At 35.9% G+C, this 14,933-nt stretch overlaps 2 protein-coding genes and 1 pseudogene across 2 annotated transcripts; 1 reads left to right on the plus strand and 2 right to left on the minus strand.

Moving 5' to 3' along the window:
• Window positions 1-919: 919 nt before the first annotated feature.
• On the minus strand, window positions 920-2,301 carry LOC111451579 (annotated as a pseudogene).
• A 3,880-nt stretch (window positions 2,302-6,181) lies between these two features.
• LOC111451580 (GDSL esterase/lipase At2g30310-like) lies at window positions 6,182-7,493 on the minus strand. The gene is made up of 3 exons (XM_023092052.1): window positions 6,861-7,493; window positions 6,490-6,751; window positions 6,182-6,360 (listed from the first exon to the last, which is right to left on the minus strand). The coding sequence occupies exons 1-3, from the start codon at window positions 7,491-7,493 to the stop codon at window positions 6,182-6,184; spliced, it is 1,074 nt and encodes a 357-aa protein (XP_022947820.1).
• A 6,649-nt stretch (window positions 7,494-14,142) lies between these two features.
• On the plus strand, window positions 14,143-14,909 carry LOC111451584. Its single transcript, XM_023092055.1, has one exon. It carries the CDS (start codon window positions 14,189-14,191, stop codon window positions 14,645-14,647), a length of 459 nt encoding a protein of 152 aa, XP_022947823.1. The 5' UTR covers window positions 14,143-14,188; the 3' UTR covers window positions 14,648-14,909.
• The last annotated feature ends 24 nt before the right edge of the window (window positions 14,910-14,933 follow it).

Consider the following 14,933-nt stretch of genomic DNA (forward strand, 5'->3'; position numbering starts at 1 on the left):
CTTGGATTAGCCTCGAGGAGCTAACCCCAAGCATTTTGAAAACGAGAGATGAGATTTAAACTGCCTTGAAACACCTAAGAACCTAGTTGACCTCCATGGCAACCAAGGACTACCAAGGTAGTTCTTCAGGCTCATAACAGTGAGACAGTGTCATTAACGTTTTGCTACCTATCCATTCCCTATTCTTTTTTTCGAGATTTTACTCCGGTACTCACATCATCAAGATAGGCACAGGGCAAATAGGTAATGTGCGTTGAGATGACTATGTGCTACACCCATATGGAAATGACCAGCGGTCTCCTGAATAAGGCCTATATGCTTAAACCTGTTCGTGAGAGGGGGGCGCGAGATCACATATGTTAACCTAGTAGCTGGCCGACACACAGGGGGTCGCTCCCTCAAAGTTTAGTGACTTTATGGTCTCATGGAAGGGTCTACCACCTAACCTTGTATGGATGATGTTTAGATTAACACCATACTGTCCCTACAGAGTATACGAGGTCGCACTTCAATCCAAGTCATTGATCCTTCACTACATAACAAAGTAAGCTGCCAAGGTCAAAGAATAGAAAGATGGTAGCAACTCAACAAGACAAAGGTAGGCTCGAGGTTATTAGTTGTTGGTACGGTGTCAACAAAGCTTCCACTTCTCTTTCCACTCATAGGACCATTGAGTCAGGCCTAGACCCATTATGTTTATGTGACCTATAATTAAGTTGAAAATAGATTTCAAAACTTAGTGCCTAAACACAAATTTATCAATTCTACCTTTTGTAACTCAACTCGAGCATCACAAACCAACCCTTACCGTTTGAAAATATAATTGAAACTTACAAATGAAAATAGGTATATGAATAAGGAGCTTGTGGAGAACTTTATTATTTTATTTTGAGGTTTTAAAATTTTTATAATAGTTAAATTACCTATTTAAACTTAAGAAATACACTACAAAATAACTAGGAAGGTAAAAGACAAATTCAATGCTTAAACTTTTCCAGCATGATAAGAAAAATTGCTTGAGAAGCGATTCAGTTATGAACTTGTAGACTACTTCAGTCGGATGGATGCCATCCCAAAATATGTATTTTGATGGATCTTCACACGTTGGGGTTAGGGCATTACATAGAGGTCCTGCTTCATCCAATCCAGTTCCACAAAAACCTGTGTTCGAATGCTCAAAACCTGTACAACAAAATGCCCCAATTCAGTTGAAAATGATTCTTAAAACTTGATTTCCTCAAAATATTTATGACTTAGATCCTCTATGTTGATAAATTTTCTATTTCAATGGGCACCAACTTACCATATTGGTGAGGATTATTGATCATGTCGATGAGAGGGGTGTAAATGTCAGCGTACAACATTGTGCTTCTACATAGTTGCGGTTGTAGATTGCTCAACAACTTTGAAAGCTTCTGATTATACGACTTGGAGTCCAAGTTTTGATCTTCCAAACATGTTCGGGGATTTTGAAACGATACAGTCTCTTGAATGGGAAGACAACCAACCGGAGGGAGGCTAGCAACCACTATACTGCGACATCCAAGCTGATAAATTTCCTGTTCATTTACAATCAAATAATGAAGATGAAAAGTTATAATTTGACATTTTGATTATTGTGTTAACAAACAATGATTATGATTAATATGGGCACACGATATAATTTACCTTGATAAAGATTTGTAGTCTATTCGGTATAAAATCTTGGTAACCACTAATATTGTACTGTAGTTTCCTTGTGGGAAGGTCGTAGAAATTGATGTTCAAATCATTAGTTCCTGCACTAATAATAACCAAAGCGCTATCAATAATCTTCTTACTTTCATCCACACCCACAATCCTTCGAAGCCTTTGAATATAGTTCTTGAAAAGATCAATTTGCTTCATCACAGGAATAGCTTTGGATACCGTAGCAGTTAGATCATCAAATCCTGTGCCAGCTGATGCGAAACTGACTCCTGTTCTCACGTCATCATTCGACAATTTTGGATCCAAAAATGGAGGAACAAGCTCCTTTATCCCCAATCTAGAAGCCACGATGTTAGGAATGAGTTTTCTATTACTAAACCTTCCAATAGCAGTATGACCACGAAAATCTTTACCATATGGAGAGTAATTAGCCTTGAAAATTGTGGGAATGAAGTTGTTATTTCCCGTATCTACCGTAGAATCACCAAAAATAAGAATGGCAGGAAAAGATCAAGAAATTTTAAGATCAAAAGCACTGCAAAATTTGCTAATATATAATGACAAAATTATGTAGAGTGATAGAGCAGCAATAAGATAATTCACTCGTGCCATTGGCGGTGTTCTTCAAGTATTTTTTGGTATCATCTTTATCAATTGATGTATGTATTAATAGGGTTTGAAAGAGATAAAAGTAAGCTCTTTATGGTTTGTGCATGGAATTATTTCGTTGCGAGCAATTTAAGGCCATTGAATGCTATATTGTTTCAAATCGTTCATTCCATTTATTTGTCTTTTTTTTAAACAAATATATATATAGTTTATTTGTTAATTTATATAGTTGAGATCAAGGTACCTAGAACAACTTCAAGAGGCGATGACAGAGAAGTTATTGAGTATAAACTGAAAGGGGTATCGACTATAGAAACTGAGAGGGGTATCAACTATAGAAACTGAAAGGTCATTAAATCTCAAAAAATAATATACAATAATCAATGAGATGCTATGATTTGCATGTAGCAGATTCGGTTGGACGAAAAGTTCAAATGCATCAAGGTGGACAAGGTGTCTAGGTTAGAGTAAAATGAAACTTATATTATTTCAAATGCATAAAAGGTTTTGTTGTCTTGATCAAACCACCACTAGGCTATATATCACCGGTCACATTCAATTCGATGAAGCTCTTTTTCCTACTGTCCCTAGGTCTTTTTCCTCTTTTCATATTTCAAATTTCTTGGAGTCGCATCTTTACCGTATTGATCCCCCTACCCCTTCTTCACTGCACATTCCTCGATCTAGCTCCTCTCCATGTGATATTTGTTATGACTTTGGGGATGTGTATGTGCAAATTGATACTTCTCTCGTAGGTTCCTCTTTGCCACCTTTGGTTTTGATTCGCCCTCTATTGAACATGCTGTTGATTCCTCATCTTCTTTGGGCTCTGATCCTACAATCACACGAGCAAAATTTGATATTTCAAAACTCGTCATCCAACAACTTTTTTATGTTTTGGGCTCATTTGGACTTCTTTTTGCTCTTCTTGCTTTCATTGAGCCAAGAGAATTCAAATCTACTACTAAGAATCGTGTTTGGATTGCTGCCATGGATGAGGAAATTCGAGCTTTACAACAAATGACACTTAGATTTTGGTTCTTCGCCTATGCAACAGCAACATCGTGGGCTCTAAATGGGTGTTTCACACTAAATATTTGCTTGATGGATTTGTCAAGCTTTTCAAGACTCGTCTTGTTGCACAAGATTATACTCAGATTCCTTGTCTCAACTACACTAACATTTTCAGTCTTGTTAAAGCTACTGCTATCTGTGTTGTACTTTCTTTTGTTGTCATAAATAAATGGTTTCTTTGGTAACTTGGTGTCAAGAATGTCTCTCAATGGCCCTCTTACCGTACATTTTTATATGAAACATTCTTATGGGTATATTGATTCTCACTTTCCCACTCATGTCGTCTATTAAAGAAATTCCTCTATGGCTTAAAGCAAGTTCCTCGCACCTGATTTTAGCGTTTCAAATCATTTCTTCTCACACTTGGTTTTTCTTGTAGTCGTGTTGACACGTCTCTTTTTTTCTTTCATCAACAGTCAAATCTTATCTATTTTCTTCGTTACTTTAATGACATTATTCTTACGGGCAACAACCGATCTCTTCTTGACAACTTTATTCGCAAGCTTCATTTTGAGTTTACTACAAAGAATTTTTGCTCTCTCAATTACTTTCCTAGTCTTGAAGCTTCATCATTACTGATGATCTTTTTACTAGCGAGTTAAAATATGGTTTAGATATTCTTAGTCGTACTTAGTAGAAAACCACTCCACACCCATAATTGTTTCTCGACACTTGATAGTTGACAGTTATCCTTTCTCTTATCCCGCTCTCTATCAATCTTAATTAAAGTTTTATATATGATTTAAAATGTCAATTTAAGAATTTGATTCATGAATGTTTTGGTTCAACAAATTAAAAAGAAAAATATTATGAACTGAAGGTGGAAAGAAAAAAAGGTTGCGTGAGACTTAAATATTCATAATAAAATTTTAAAACAATACAGTAATTAACAAGGAAAAATAGATAACATGAATTTAAATAAAATAAATCAATGGTCCAACTAAAATATGGAAGAGAATATGCACGACTAAAATACAAGTGAGACAATATGGATGATTATGTTATGCATGATTTAAGAAATTACCAATATGTCCCTATGATGAGATTTGTGATGAATGTTGTGTTATATGTTTTCTACTGTGTTAGAAAGGAGGATGGACTATTGCGATATGTGTTCTGGGTGATTGATAGATGTTGTCTCCCCCGTTGAACTTGTTTGCTTGTATGTGAGCATGATACACAATGTATTAGCTTCAGGTGTTTGATTGTGTGTTCTCCTTGTGGAGTGTGTTTACCTGCACAGAGCTAGGGCGTTAGAGTTAGGTTGGCTAGATGATGACCTAGGTCATGATGTTTTAAGTAGACTGAGCACTTTAGGGTTGTGAGTGACGGTAGAGGGTCTAGTTCCTAGTGCTCCCAAACTAAGAAAGACTCAAAGAGTCAAAACGGAGTAACCTGGTAGAGCATGCATGATAGAACTCAATTAGGATTACGGCGCTACCGTTAGTGCAGTTTACATGTTGACCTAAGTCAAAACGTTTCCAGTAGACCATTCACTCTAGGATCGTGAGCGGGGATAGGAGGTTTAGATTTGAGTGAACCTAGGAACTTGGATTAGCCTCGAGGAGCTAACACCAAGCATTTTGAAAACGAGAGAAGAGATTTAAACTGCTTAGAAACCCCTAAGAACCTAGTTGACCTCCATGGCAACCAAGGACGACCAAGGTAGTTCTTCAGGCTCATAACAGTGTCATTAAAGTTTTGCTACCTATCCACTGTCGTACTCTTTTTTTCGAGATTGTACTCCAGTACTCGCACCGTCGAGATAGGCACAAGCTAGATAGGGAAGGTGCGTTGAGATGACTATGTGTCACACTCATATGGAAATGACCAGCAGTCTCCTGAATAAGGCTTATATGCTTAAACCTGTTTGTGACAGGGGGCGTGAGATCACATATGTTAACCCAGTAGTTGGCCGACACACAAGGGGTCGCTCCCTCAAGGTTTAGTGACTTTATGGTCTCATGGAAGGGTCTACCACCTAACCTTCCATGGATGATGTTCAGATTAACACCATACTGTCTTTACAGAGTATACGAGGTCGCGCTTCAATCCAAGTCACTAATCCTTCACTACGTAACAAAGTAAGCTACCAGGGTCAAAGAATAGAAAGATTGTAGCAACTCAGCAAGAAAAAGATAGCCTCCAGGTCGTTAGTCATTCGTACGGTGTCAACAAAGCTTCCACCTCTCTTTCTACTCCCAGGACCGTTGAGCTAGGCCTAGACCAATTAAAGTTGGGTGACCTATAATTAAGTTGAAAACAGATTTCAAGACTTAGTACCTAAACACAAATTTATCAACTCTAGTCAATTCTTACCGTTTGATAATATAATTGAAACTTACAAGTGAAAAATATGAAATACTTGGCATACTTGAATCGCGAATAAGGGTATTTTATGCCTTAAAAAAAATCTAGCAGAAAAGTTAGGAAGGTATCTCCTAAGCAATTGAATTTTACCTAACTGCACGCTCATAATAGAGAAATGAAGGTGAACATACGGGGATGACTTGTTGCTAGGGGTGAAAGGCAAATCAAAATCGGATAGTTGTTTTGTAAGAGAATTCTCTATTTACTTCATTGATTAGTGATATCAAACCCATGTTTATTGGTTTGGTATACATATATGAATAAAGGGATGTGGAGAACTTTATTATTTTATTTTGTTATTTTGAGGTTTTACAATTCTTATAATAGATAAATTATCTTAAAGAAATACACTATTCTAAGTAAAATTAAACTTTAAAATAATTAGGAAAATCTTGCAAAGGTAAAAGACGAATTCAATGCTTAAACTTTTCGAGTATGATCAAAAAAATTGTTTGAGAAGCGATTCAGTGATGGACTTGTAGACTGATTCAGTTGGATGGATGCTATCCCAAAATATGTACTTTGATGGATCTTCACACGTTGGGGTTAGGGCATTACATAGAGGTCCTGCTTCTGCCAATCCAGTTCCACAACAACCTCTGTTCGTATGCTCAAAACCTATACAACCAAATGCCCCAAACAAAATTTAGTTAAAAACAATTCTTAAAACTTGATTTCCTCAAAATATTTATGACGTTAGATCTTTTAAGTTGATAAATTTTTCTATTTCAATTGGCACCAACTTACCATATTGGTGAGGATTATTGATCATGTCGATGAGAGGGGTGTAAATGTCAGCATACAACATTGTGCTTCCAGGTAGTTGCGATTGTAAATTGCTCAACAACTTTGAAAGCTTCTGATTATAGGATTTGGAGTCCGAGTTTTGATCTTCCAAACATATTCGATGTAGGGGATTTTCAAACGATACAGTCTCTTGAATGGGAAGACAACCAACCGGAGGGAGGCCAGCAACCACTATATTGCGACATCCGAGCTGGTAAATTTCCTGTTCATTTTCAATCAAATAATGAAGATGAAAAGTTACATTTTAACATTTTGATTATTGTGTTAACAAACATTGATTATGATTAATACGGGCACACGGTATAATTTACCTTGATAAAGCTTTGTAATCTATTCAGTATGAAATCTTGGTAACCGCTAATATTGTACTGTAGTTTCCTTGTGGGAATGTCGTAGAAATTGATGTTCAAATCATTAGTTCCTGCACTAATAATAACCAAAGCGCTACCAATAATCTTCTTACTTTCATCCACGCCCGCAATCCTTTGAAGCCTTTGAGTGTAGTTCTTGAAAAGATCAATTTGCTTCATCACAGGAATAACTTTGGATATCGTAGCAGTTAGATCATCAAACCCTGTGCCAGCTGATGCAAAACTAACTCCTGTTTTCACGTCATCCTTAGACAATTTTGGATCCAAAAATGGAGGAACAAGCTCCTTTATCCCCAACCTAGAAGCCACCATGTCAGGAATGAGTTTTCCATTACTAAACCTTCCAGTAGCCATATGACCAGGAAAATCTTTGCCATATGGAGAGTAATTAGCCTTGAAAATTGTGGAAATAAAGTTGTTATTTCCAGTATCCACCGTAGAATCACCAAAAATAAGAATGGCAGGAAATGATCGAGAAATTTTAAGATCAGAAGTACTGCCCAATTTGATAATACATAATGACCAAATTATATAGAGTGATAGAGCAGCAATGAGATAGTTCACTCGTGCCATTGCGGGTGTTCTTCAAGTTGGTTTTGATATCATCTTTGTGAATTGGTGTATGTTTTTATAGGATTCGAAAGACATAACTTAGGGTTTCTACATGGAGTTATTTAGTTTTGAGTAATTTAAGGCCATTCAATATATGTTTCAAATGGTTCTTTCGGTTTCTTTCTTTTTATTTTAAATAATAATAATATAGTTTATCATTATTTGTTAAGTATATTACAATTGCAGTTACAATATCTTTTTTTTAAACAAAACTTGTAACGGACAAAATAAAATTTTAATGCACTCATTTATTGGTTGCCGGACGATAATACAAAATATATGTTACAAAAAAAATTTAAATCCAAAATAAAATTCAATTACAACAATGGGATGTGGATACGGGTTCAAACATAAAAGACGAACCCACACTTCGGAATGTCCCCCTTTGTAACTGCACAGCTCTTGAACGCTCCTTCACCTCGACTAGTAGCATTGGGACACTTGAAAAAGAAAGGAAAAGGGATGTGAATATAAATATGTTCAATAAGCAATCTAGATATATAGCTCTTGTTGTTCACAGACATGAGTAGCTACCTTAGCGGTTAGCTGACAAACCCATCCCATAGACCATTTAGTCACCCCAAATTGGGGGGCACGATTCCTTAGTACGTGTCAACTTCAATTGCTACCTGTATGATCAACGCTCCAATGGCATTTCCATTATGGGTCAGTTCAAGTGGGCAATTCAAGTTTCGGGCGCTAGACTGATCGAATGCAAGCGACAGATTGGGTCGGGTTGCTCCAAGCCAACAACCCGTCGACATGCGTCTCCCCTTAGGCCAACCGCAGACGCATTGTTGTGACTCCGACACATGTCCCTCAAGCGGTGCAATGCATACCTCCGCTCATTTGTTCGTCTTCTTCAAACGTTCAATAGACAAGTTTTCTAGATTTCATCATAATTTTCATCATTAATGTCAAGAACAATGTTTTTACCATTTTTTGGGGGTTCAATAGAACTCTATCTACGATCATAATCAACTCTGACTTTCTTGTCAAAATGGTGTAAAATTCCCAATAACAACACCCTAAAAATTCAAAACTTAATTACAAGAGAAGTTCTCGAATTTTACCGAAAATAAAAATTAAGAACCCAAAACGCTAGCTTTTGGCTATTACTCGATTCTTGACAGATTTAAAGACAAAAGCCTATAATGGTTCTCTCAAAGCCACTTAGTGTTTCTTGTGAAGGAACTCTGATAAAATTCCGACCCCAAACTACTACTTCGAGCCAATTTCATTTTCTCTCTCTACAAACCCTAAAACCCTCATTGAGGACTCATTCACATCCCTAGTTGGAGGAGGTGGGTAAAAAATGACCAATCTACCCATCGAGTTGACTTTGATCAATGTTTTCAATTTGTCACTATTTTGTCTCAATCTTACTAATGCTAGTGTAGTATTAATTTCGTTGTATACACTCGATGTATGTATGTATGTATGTATATATGTATGTATGATAATTTCGTTAGCTTTAAATGAAAACGTTTGTATTTTGTTTCAAAAATATCCTTAAACTTTTGGACAGTGTTTCAAAAATTTTATTAATAGTCTTGAAAAGTTTTTTAGGAGATTAAAAATAACTCTATTTTTTAAACAAAGTGACAAGAGTTTTCTTCCAAAATTAACGAGTATTTTTTTATTTTTACGTTTAAATATGTTTAAAAAAAATACAAAATATAGATTTTAAAAAAAAATTAATTTAGCCTTTATATTTTTTAAATAATAGATTAGAAGTGATTGTAAATGTATAATTGGACAAAAAAAAGATTGCATTAATGGGTTTTGGTGACATTATGTTGACTTTTGACCTTAAGAAACTCATCTATATAGCAATCTCAATAATGGAAAAATAATTCAATTCCAGCTCATTTTAATTTATAATCATTTCATTTTAAAAAAAAAAAAAATTGTGACTATTTTTTTTATCATTATAATACAATAAACGTTTAAATTCTTCGATTAGAAGGTTAACGACACGAACACGAACACGAACACGAACGTGTACCAAGCAAAGATTATGAGTATCAAAAGCTTGATGTGTGGAGACATAGAAGCAAAGTTATAAAATTATATATACTCCAAAACAAAGGAAGGGGTTGGTTTGATCTACAAATTCCACTCGAGGGTCAACCTAATATCTCATTGGCTTACCTACTCAAAGATTTTCTTGCATTTTCAATGCTCCACAAGATATCTTTTTTGCAGGCACGATCCAAATCTAACCCTAGTAGATATTGTCCTTTCTAGACTTTTTCCACCTCAACTGATGTGAGATCTCATAGTTCACCCTCCTTCGGGACCTAGCGTTCTCATTAGTACTCGTTCCTTTCTCCAATCGATGTGGGACCTCCCAGTCTATCTCCCTTCGGACTCAACCTCCTCACTAGCACATATGGGATCTCACACAAGGAAACTCTATTTGTTTTAGACAAACAAAAACGATTTGATTCGTAAATGGAGATTCGAATATCTAACGTTTAAGTACAAATGGTATAATACGTTAAATCTTAGGGTGGTTGGGCTCTCGCCATCTCCTACCATCTGGGGGCTCCAAGGTGAGGGATTGGTTCATATTCTTTTGGAAGTTCATATAAGAAATAGTTAAAAGATGATGGAGAAAGTGTAATGAATGCCACACGGTTTGGGAAGTAGGTCTGTTCGTGAAATGAGAATGGGACATTAAGGTACATTTGGATCAGAAGGACCATTCCATTCCACCGATATGTATATATATCTATGATCTTACCAACCATCCCATCAAACCCAAACCCCACAAACCCACATGCCCCAACCCTACCTATGCAACTATTTTCATACTTTCCTCATCTTATCTCTTTCTTTGGCTCGGCGTCTTCGTTCTATATTAAATTTGGTCGGTACGATTTTATTTATTCTAAGAAGTTTTTATGGTAGGGACGAGACTATTTATGAGAACTGTATCAAATCATGAACGTAATTTTGGATACTTAGATGAGAAACCATTGTTCTCATTGTATTTTAACTTGAAATTCTAATATTTTCAGCTCAACGAAATTTGAATTTATGAAGCTATATCCACCTTGAGTTTGCTATCGATAAAAAAAAAAAAAAAAAAAATGTTGGGTAGATGATAGAAGTTCAAGAGTGACCATCTATCTAAAATTTAATATCTTACAATAAACAACTAAAATTAGAAGTGCTCGTATGACTCGAGAATCTGATTAACTTGGGCAAAAAAGCACAAACTATAAACGTTGGGTTGAGTTATATTTTACAATAAACAACTAGATTTTGTATGCCCGTTACGTATCATCGTCAGCCTCACGGTTGTAAAACATGTCTACTAGGGAGAGGTTTTCACACTCTTATATAAAGAATATTCCATTCCCTTCTCCAATCGACGTAGAATCTGACAGATTTTATTTAGTTTGGGTCCAGATGTAGAATCTGATAGATTTTATTTAGTTTGGGTGGGGTAGAATTTTTGGAAAATCAAAAACAAAATCTAAGTCACACATTGACATTTTTTTAGTTGGGTCAACCCAACTAACCCAATCAACATCAAAATAAGGTTACTTCCTAACTCAAACCATACTTTTAATATTATTACGAAAATCAAGAATATTTGATGTTTGTAACCGATTTTAGTGATGGGTTCTGATAGTGAATGTTTGAGTTTCATGTCTTATTGCTATGTACCAAAAATCCAACCAAACCCAACCTGAAAATAGAAGATTAGGTTGTGAGCTCTATTCGAAGATAAGTTGGGTGTTATTGACCTACACTCGTAAAGACAAGTTGGGTAATAACACCAAGATCGGTGCTCTGGATCACTTGAAAAGTTGGGAAAGAAAATACGAACATCTTGAATATGTCACCTTTGAGCTTGGTGAGAAATTTGAAGATGCTTATAATGTATTCTTGATATTGGATGATCGAGGAGAGTTTGCCAACCACAGTTCTCATTCTAGTAGAGGTCTAGTAAAATGATTGAGAATATCTGTAGTCAATTCAAGATCCAGATTAAGATAGGTTACTCGAATCACCAATCTAACCAACTTGAAATTTCAAGTTGGTTCAAAAGATTTTTCCAACCCAACCCAACCCAACCCAACCCAACTCAACCCGTATACACCCATAACTAATTTTAACAAGATTAGACGATTATCTCGTAAAAATTGTCGAAATACGTGCAAGTTAGCTCACACACTTAGAATTGTTTATGCAATAATAGATGCATTGAATGTTGAATGAGATGGGGGAAATGTGAATATAATAAGAGTAAATTGCCAGCTATGTTGAATTAAAGATTGAAAACTACAAAACATCTTCATCAATCCCTACAAACGGAGAATTAAATTAGAGCTTCACAAGAACAAGTACCACGGCAATGCATGGTTGGCCTCAATCATGCACTCACATACTACCATTTCTTTAATTTTTAATTAATAATTAGTAATTAATGTTGTTGTGATTAAGAAATTGATTAAGGGGGGGTTTTCCCAGCTTGGCTTTGGTGTAATGACAGTCTTCCCTCACGTTCTTCAATTATAATGCAAATGATTCCATCTTTGTTTAGATTCAATCTGCCTGTTTCTTACAACAATTAGTTTAGGAATCTTTTCAATGTGCCCAACCCTCGTGCGTTGCCCATTGCCATGCCCTATAATTCTTTGTCCCATACTTGTACAATTAACTTACTTCAATTCATCTTCCTTTGATTTTTCGGTTGGATTTCGGATGTGGGTTTCGGTTTTGTTTTCCCATGATTATGAGTTCGACTGATGCCATGGTATTGTCGGGGTTGTCTATCAAAGTGTACCGTGGGGGAACAGAGTTAGGAGGAGGGATCGTTGGCAATTATGCAACGATGTTGAAACATGTTGCCTCATTCGCATGAGTATTGAACATGAGAATCTAGTTCAAGTTGAATTCAGCGTTGTTTAGGCAAATTAGAGAGAGAAAGAAAGCATTTCTTATAAGAGTGTGGAAACCTCTTTCTAATAGACGCGTTTTAAAACTATGAGGCTGACGGCAATATGTAATACATCAAAGTGGACAATATGTGTTAGCAGTAGGTTTGTACTATTATAGATTTGTTTCAGTTAGACGAGTCTAGTTTATATGCTATGGTGTTCTTTAAGATATTGTCAAGTATCGGTAACTTATGACCTTTTACATGTATTGGAACACTATGATATGACCTTATGATAATTACCCATTAATGGGTCAGAATTGTCGGGCCATTTTGTGATTTTGACTTGTGACAACCACTCTTCTACGTGCATGAAAGCTTACTAATATTAAACAGTTTTCGATCCCCCTTTGCGATATTTTTCTTTTGTGTATGCATATCTAATCTCAAGTTAAGGCATGGGCATGGGCATGCAAGGTATACTACGGGAAGGGACGGTTAGTTATGATAGTAAACAATCCTCGTAATTTAACGGTACATCTATACTATTTCACTTATTACTATGAATCATCGTAGATCTTTTATGTTATTTTTTTGCAAACTCGAGACACTCGTTTAGATTAAAAAGGGTACCAAGTACAAAATTTTAATAAATTTATATTAAAAAGTTTTGATGGTACATAAAATTTTATAAATAGAGACCAATAATAAATAGGTGAGGGATTCTTTTATTAAAAAAGTTGTTTGTTGGAGATTAGAACATGGTCGGTGCCTCTAAAATGAGGTCCATTCGTGCATGTCCCACGAAGCTTCGTCCCTCCAAAGGAGCTTAGTGGAGCTTAACTTTATATAATTTCATACAAACAGACACAAAAATACGTGGATTTGCAGCCCCCATTCACCCAACATACTTAACCAAACCCCCCATAATGAACCCTTTAGGGCTCCTAAAATGTCCCGAAAAGCTCGCATCTCGACTCATAATCAATTGCTTTTAGCCCAAAAATTCAAACCCTTTGTTTCATTTACGACCGGAAGTGACATTGTCATGTTATTTATTCAATGTGCTATTTTATAATGACTTCATTGGCCTTATCCCATATACTTTATGTATATTAATTATTCGGCATGATTAAATCTCGTCACATTTGTGGGGCCTCTATATAAGCCTTAAAATAATGCATATATATATATATATATATATATATATATATATATATATATATATATATAATATTATGTGCCATGAATTCAAATACAAGGTAAGATCATAGCTTAATTAATAATTAAAAAAGTTGACCTTAATTAAGAATCACATAATCACGTTGAGTGAATTTAATGATGGTGTATGGTTTACGACTTAGCTTAATTAAAACTTAAAATTAGTGGTTGCCATAATAATAATAATAATAATAATAATAATAATAATAATAATAATAATGTTTTGGTTATTAATATGAATTTTCTCATGGCCCTGCCCTAGGCCAGCTGCCCAATAATTTTAGGGATACCCTATCACCGTTGCCAAACAGCCCCACCACCAAAACAAATTATTTTTCAAATACAAACAAAAGGCCACAAGAATTGCGATTTACTCCAAAGGGCAATCTCGTAACTTCACATCCACGACTTGTTGTTTTGTTCGTACGAGTAATTTTGGGGTTCTTTATATATCCCTTTGAATCCTTCCTTCTTCTTCCTCCATTCATAAAAATTCAAACATTTTAGAGATAAAGTTGAAATTTTATTTTTTGGGGAAATGGGTAACAGTTTAAGGTGCTGTTTGGCATGTGTTCTTCCTTGTGGAGCTCTAGATTTGATCCGGATCGTCCATTTGAGCGGCCATGTGGAGGAAATTGCCCATCCCATCACCGCCGGCGAGGTTCTCAAAGCCAACCCAAATCATGTTCTTAGTAAGCCTTCTTCACAAGGAGTCGTTCGCCGGATTCTGATTCTCTCCCCGGAATCAGAGCTCAAAAGGGGCAGTATTTATTTCTTGATTCCGGCCACTTCCTTGCCGGAGAAGAAAAAAAACGGCGGCAACACCTTCAAAAATTCGTCAAAAAAAACCAAGAACTCTACCGCCGCCGTCCCCGTTGACGCTACCTCCTACCTCTCCGATATTGTCTCCGACAAGAAACCGTCGCGGCGGGACCGCCGCAGCGGCAGCCGCGTCGTTGTATGGCGGCCGCATTTAGAGAGCATCTCTGAAGACTAAAATCATATAATTCACATCAAAACAAATTATTTTCCCGGCGGCCGGATCTGATTTTCCGCCGGCGATTGGGAAACAAATCGGAGCCGTAATTCGGATTTTTTCTTTTCTTTTTTTTTTTCAGTTTTTGTTCCGAGCTGTGAAATCTTGAAGAAAAAAAACTTACTCGGAATTTTTTTTTTTTTTTTTTCCATTCGTTTTGAAGAGGTAAAAAAACATCAGTTAATTATCTCATGGGTAATTTGTACGAAGGCCATGAGATAAAAAAAAAAAAAAAAAAAAAAAAAAA

Source organism: Cucurbita moschata, unplaced genomic scaffold (genome assembly GCF_002738365.1).
Source record: "Cucurbita moschata cultivar Rifu unplaced genomic scaffold, Cmos_1.0 Cmo_Scf00013, whole genome shotgun sequence".
In the NCBI taxonomy this organism is placed as follows: domain Eukaryota; kingdom Viridiplantae; phylum Streptophyta; class Magnoliopsida; order Cucurbitales; family Cucurbitaceae; genus Cucurbita; species Cucurbita moschata.

Bases quoted from the DNA above. Each gene is read 5' to 3' on its own strand.
- LOC111451584 (XM_023092055.1), top strand. From the start codon at position 14,189: ATGGGTAACAGTTTAAGGTGCTGTTTGGCATGTGTTCTTCCTTGTGGA.
- LOC111451580 (XM_023092052.1), bottom strand. From the start codon at position 7,493: ATGGCACGAGTGAACTATCTCATTGCTGCTCTATCACTCTATATAATT. The intron at 6,752-6,860 runs GTAAATTATACC...GAAAATGAACAG, and splicing joins GATTACAAAGCTTTATCAAG to GAAATTTACCAGCTCGGATG. The intron at 6,361-6,489 runs GTAAGTTGGTGC...TTGGTTGTATAG, and splicing joins CAATAATCCTCACCAATATG to GTTTTGAGCATACGAACAGA.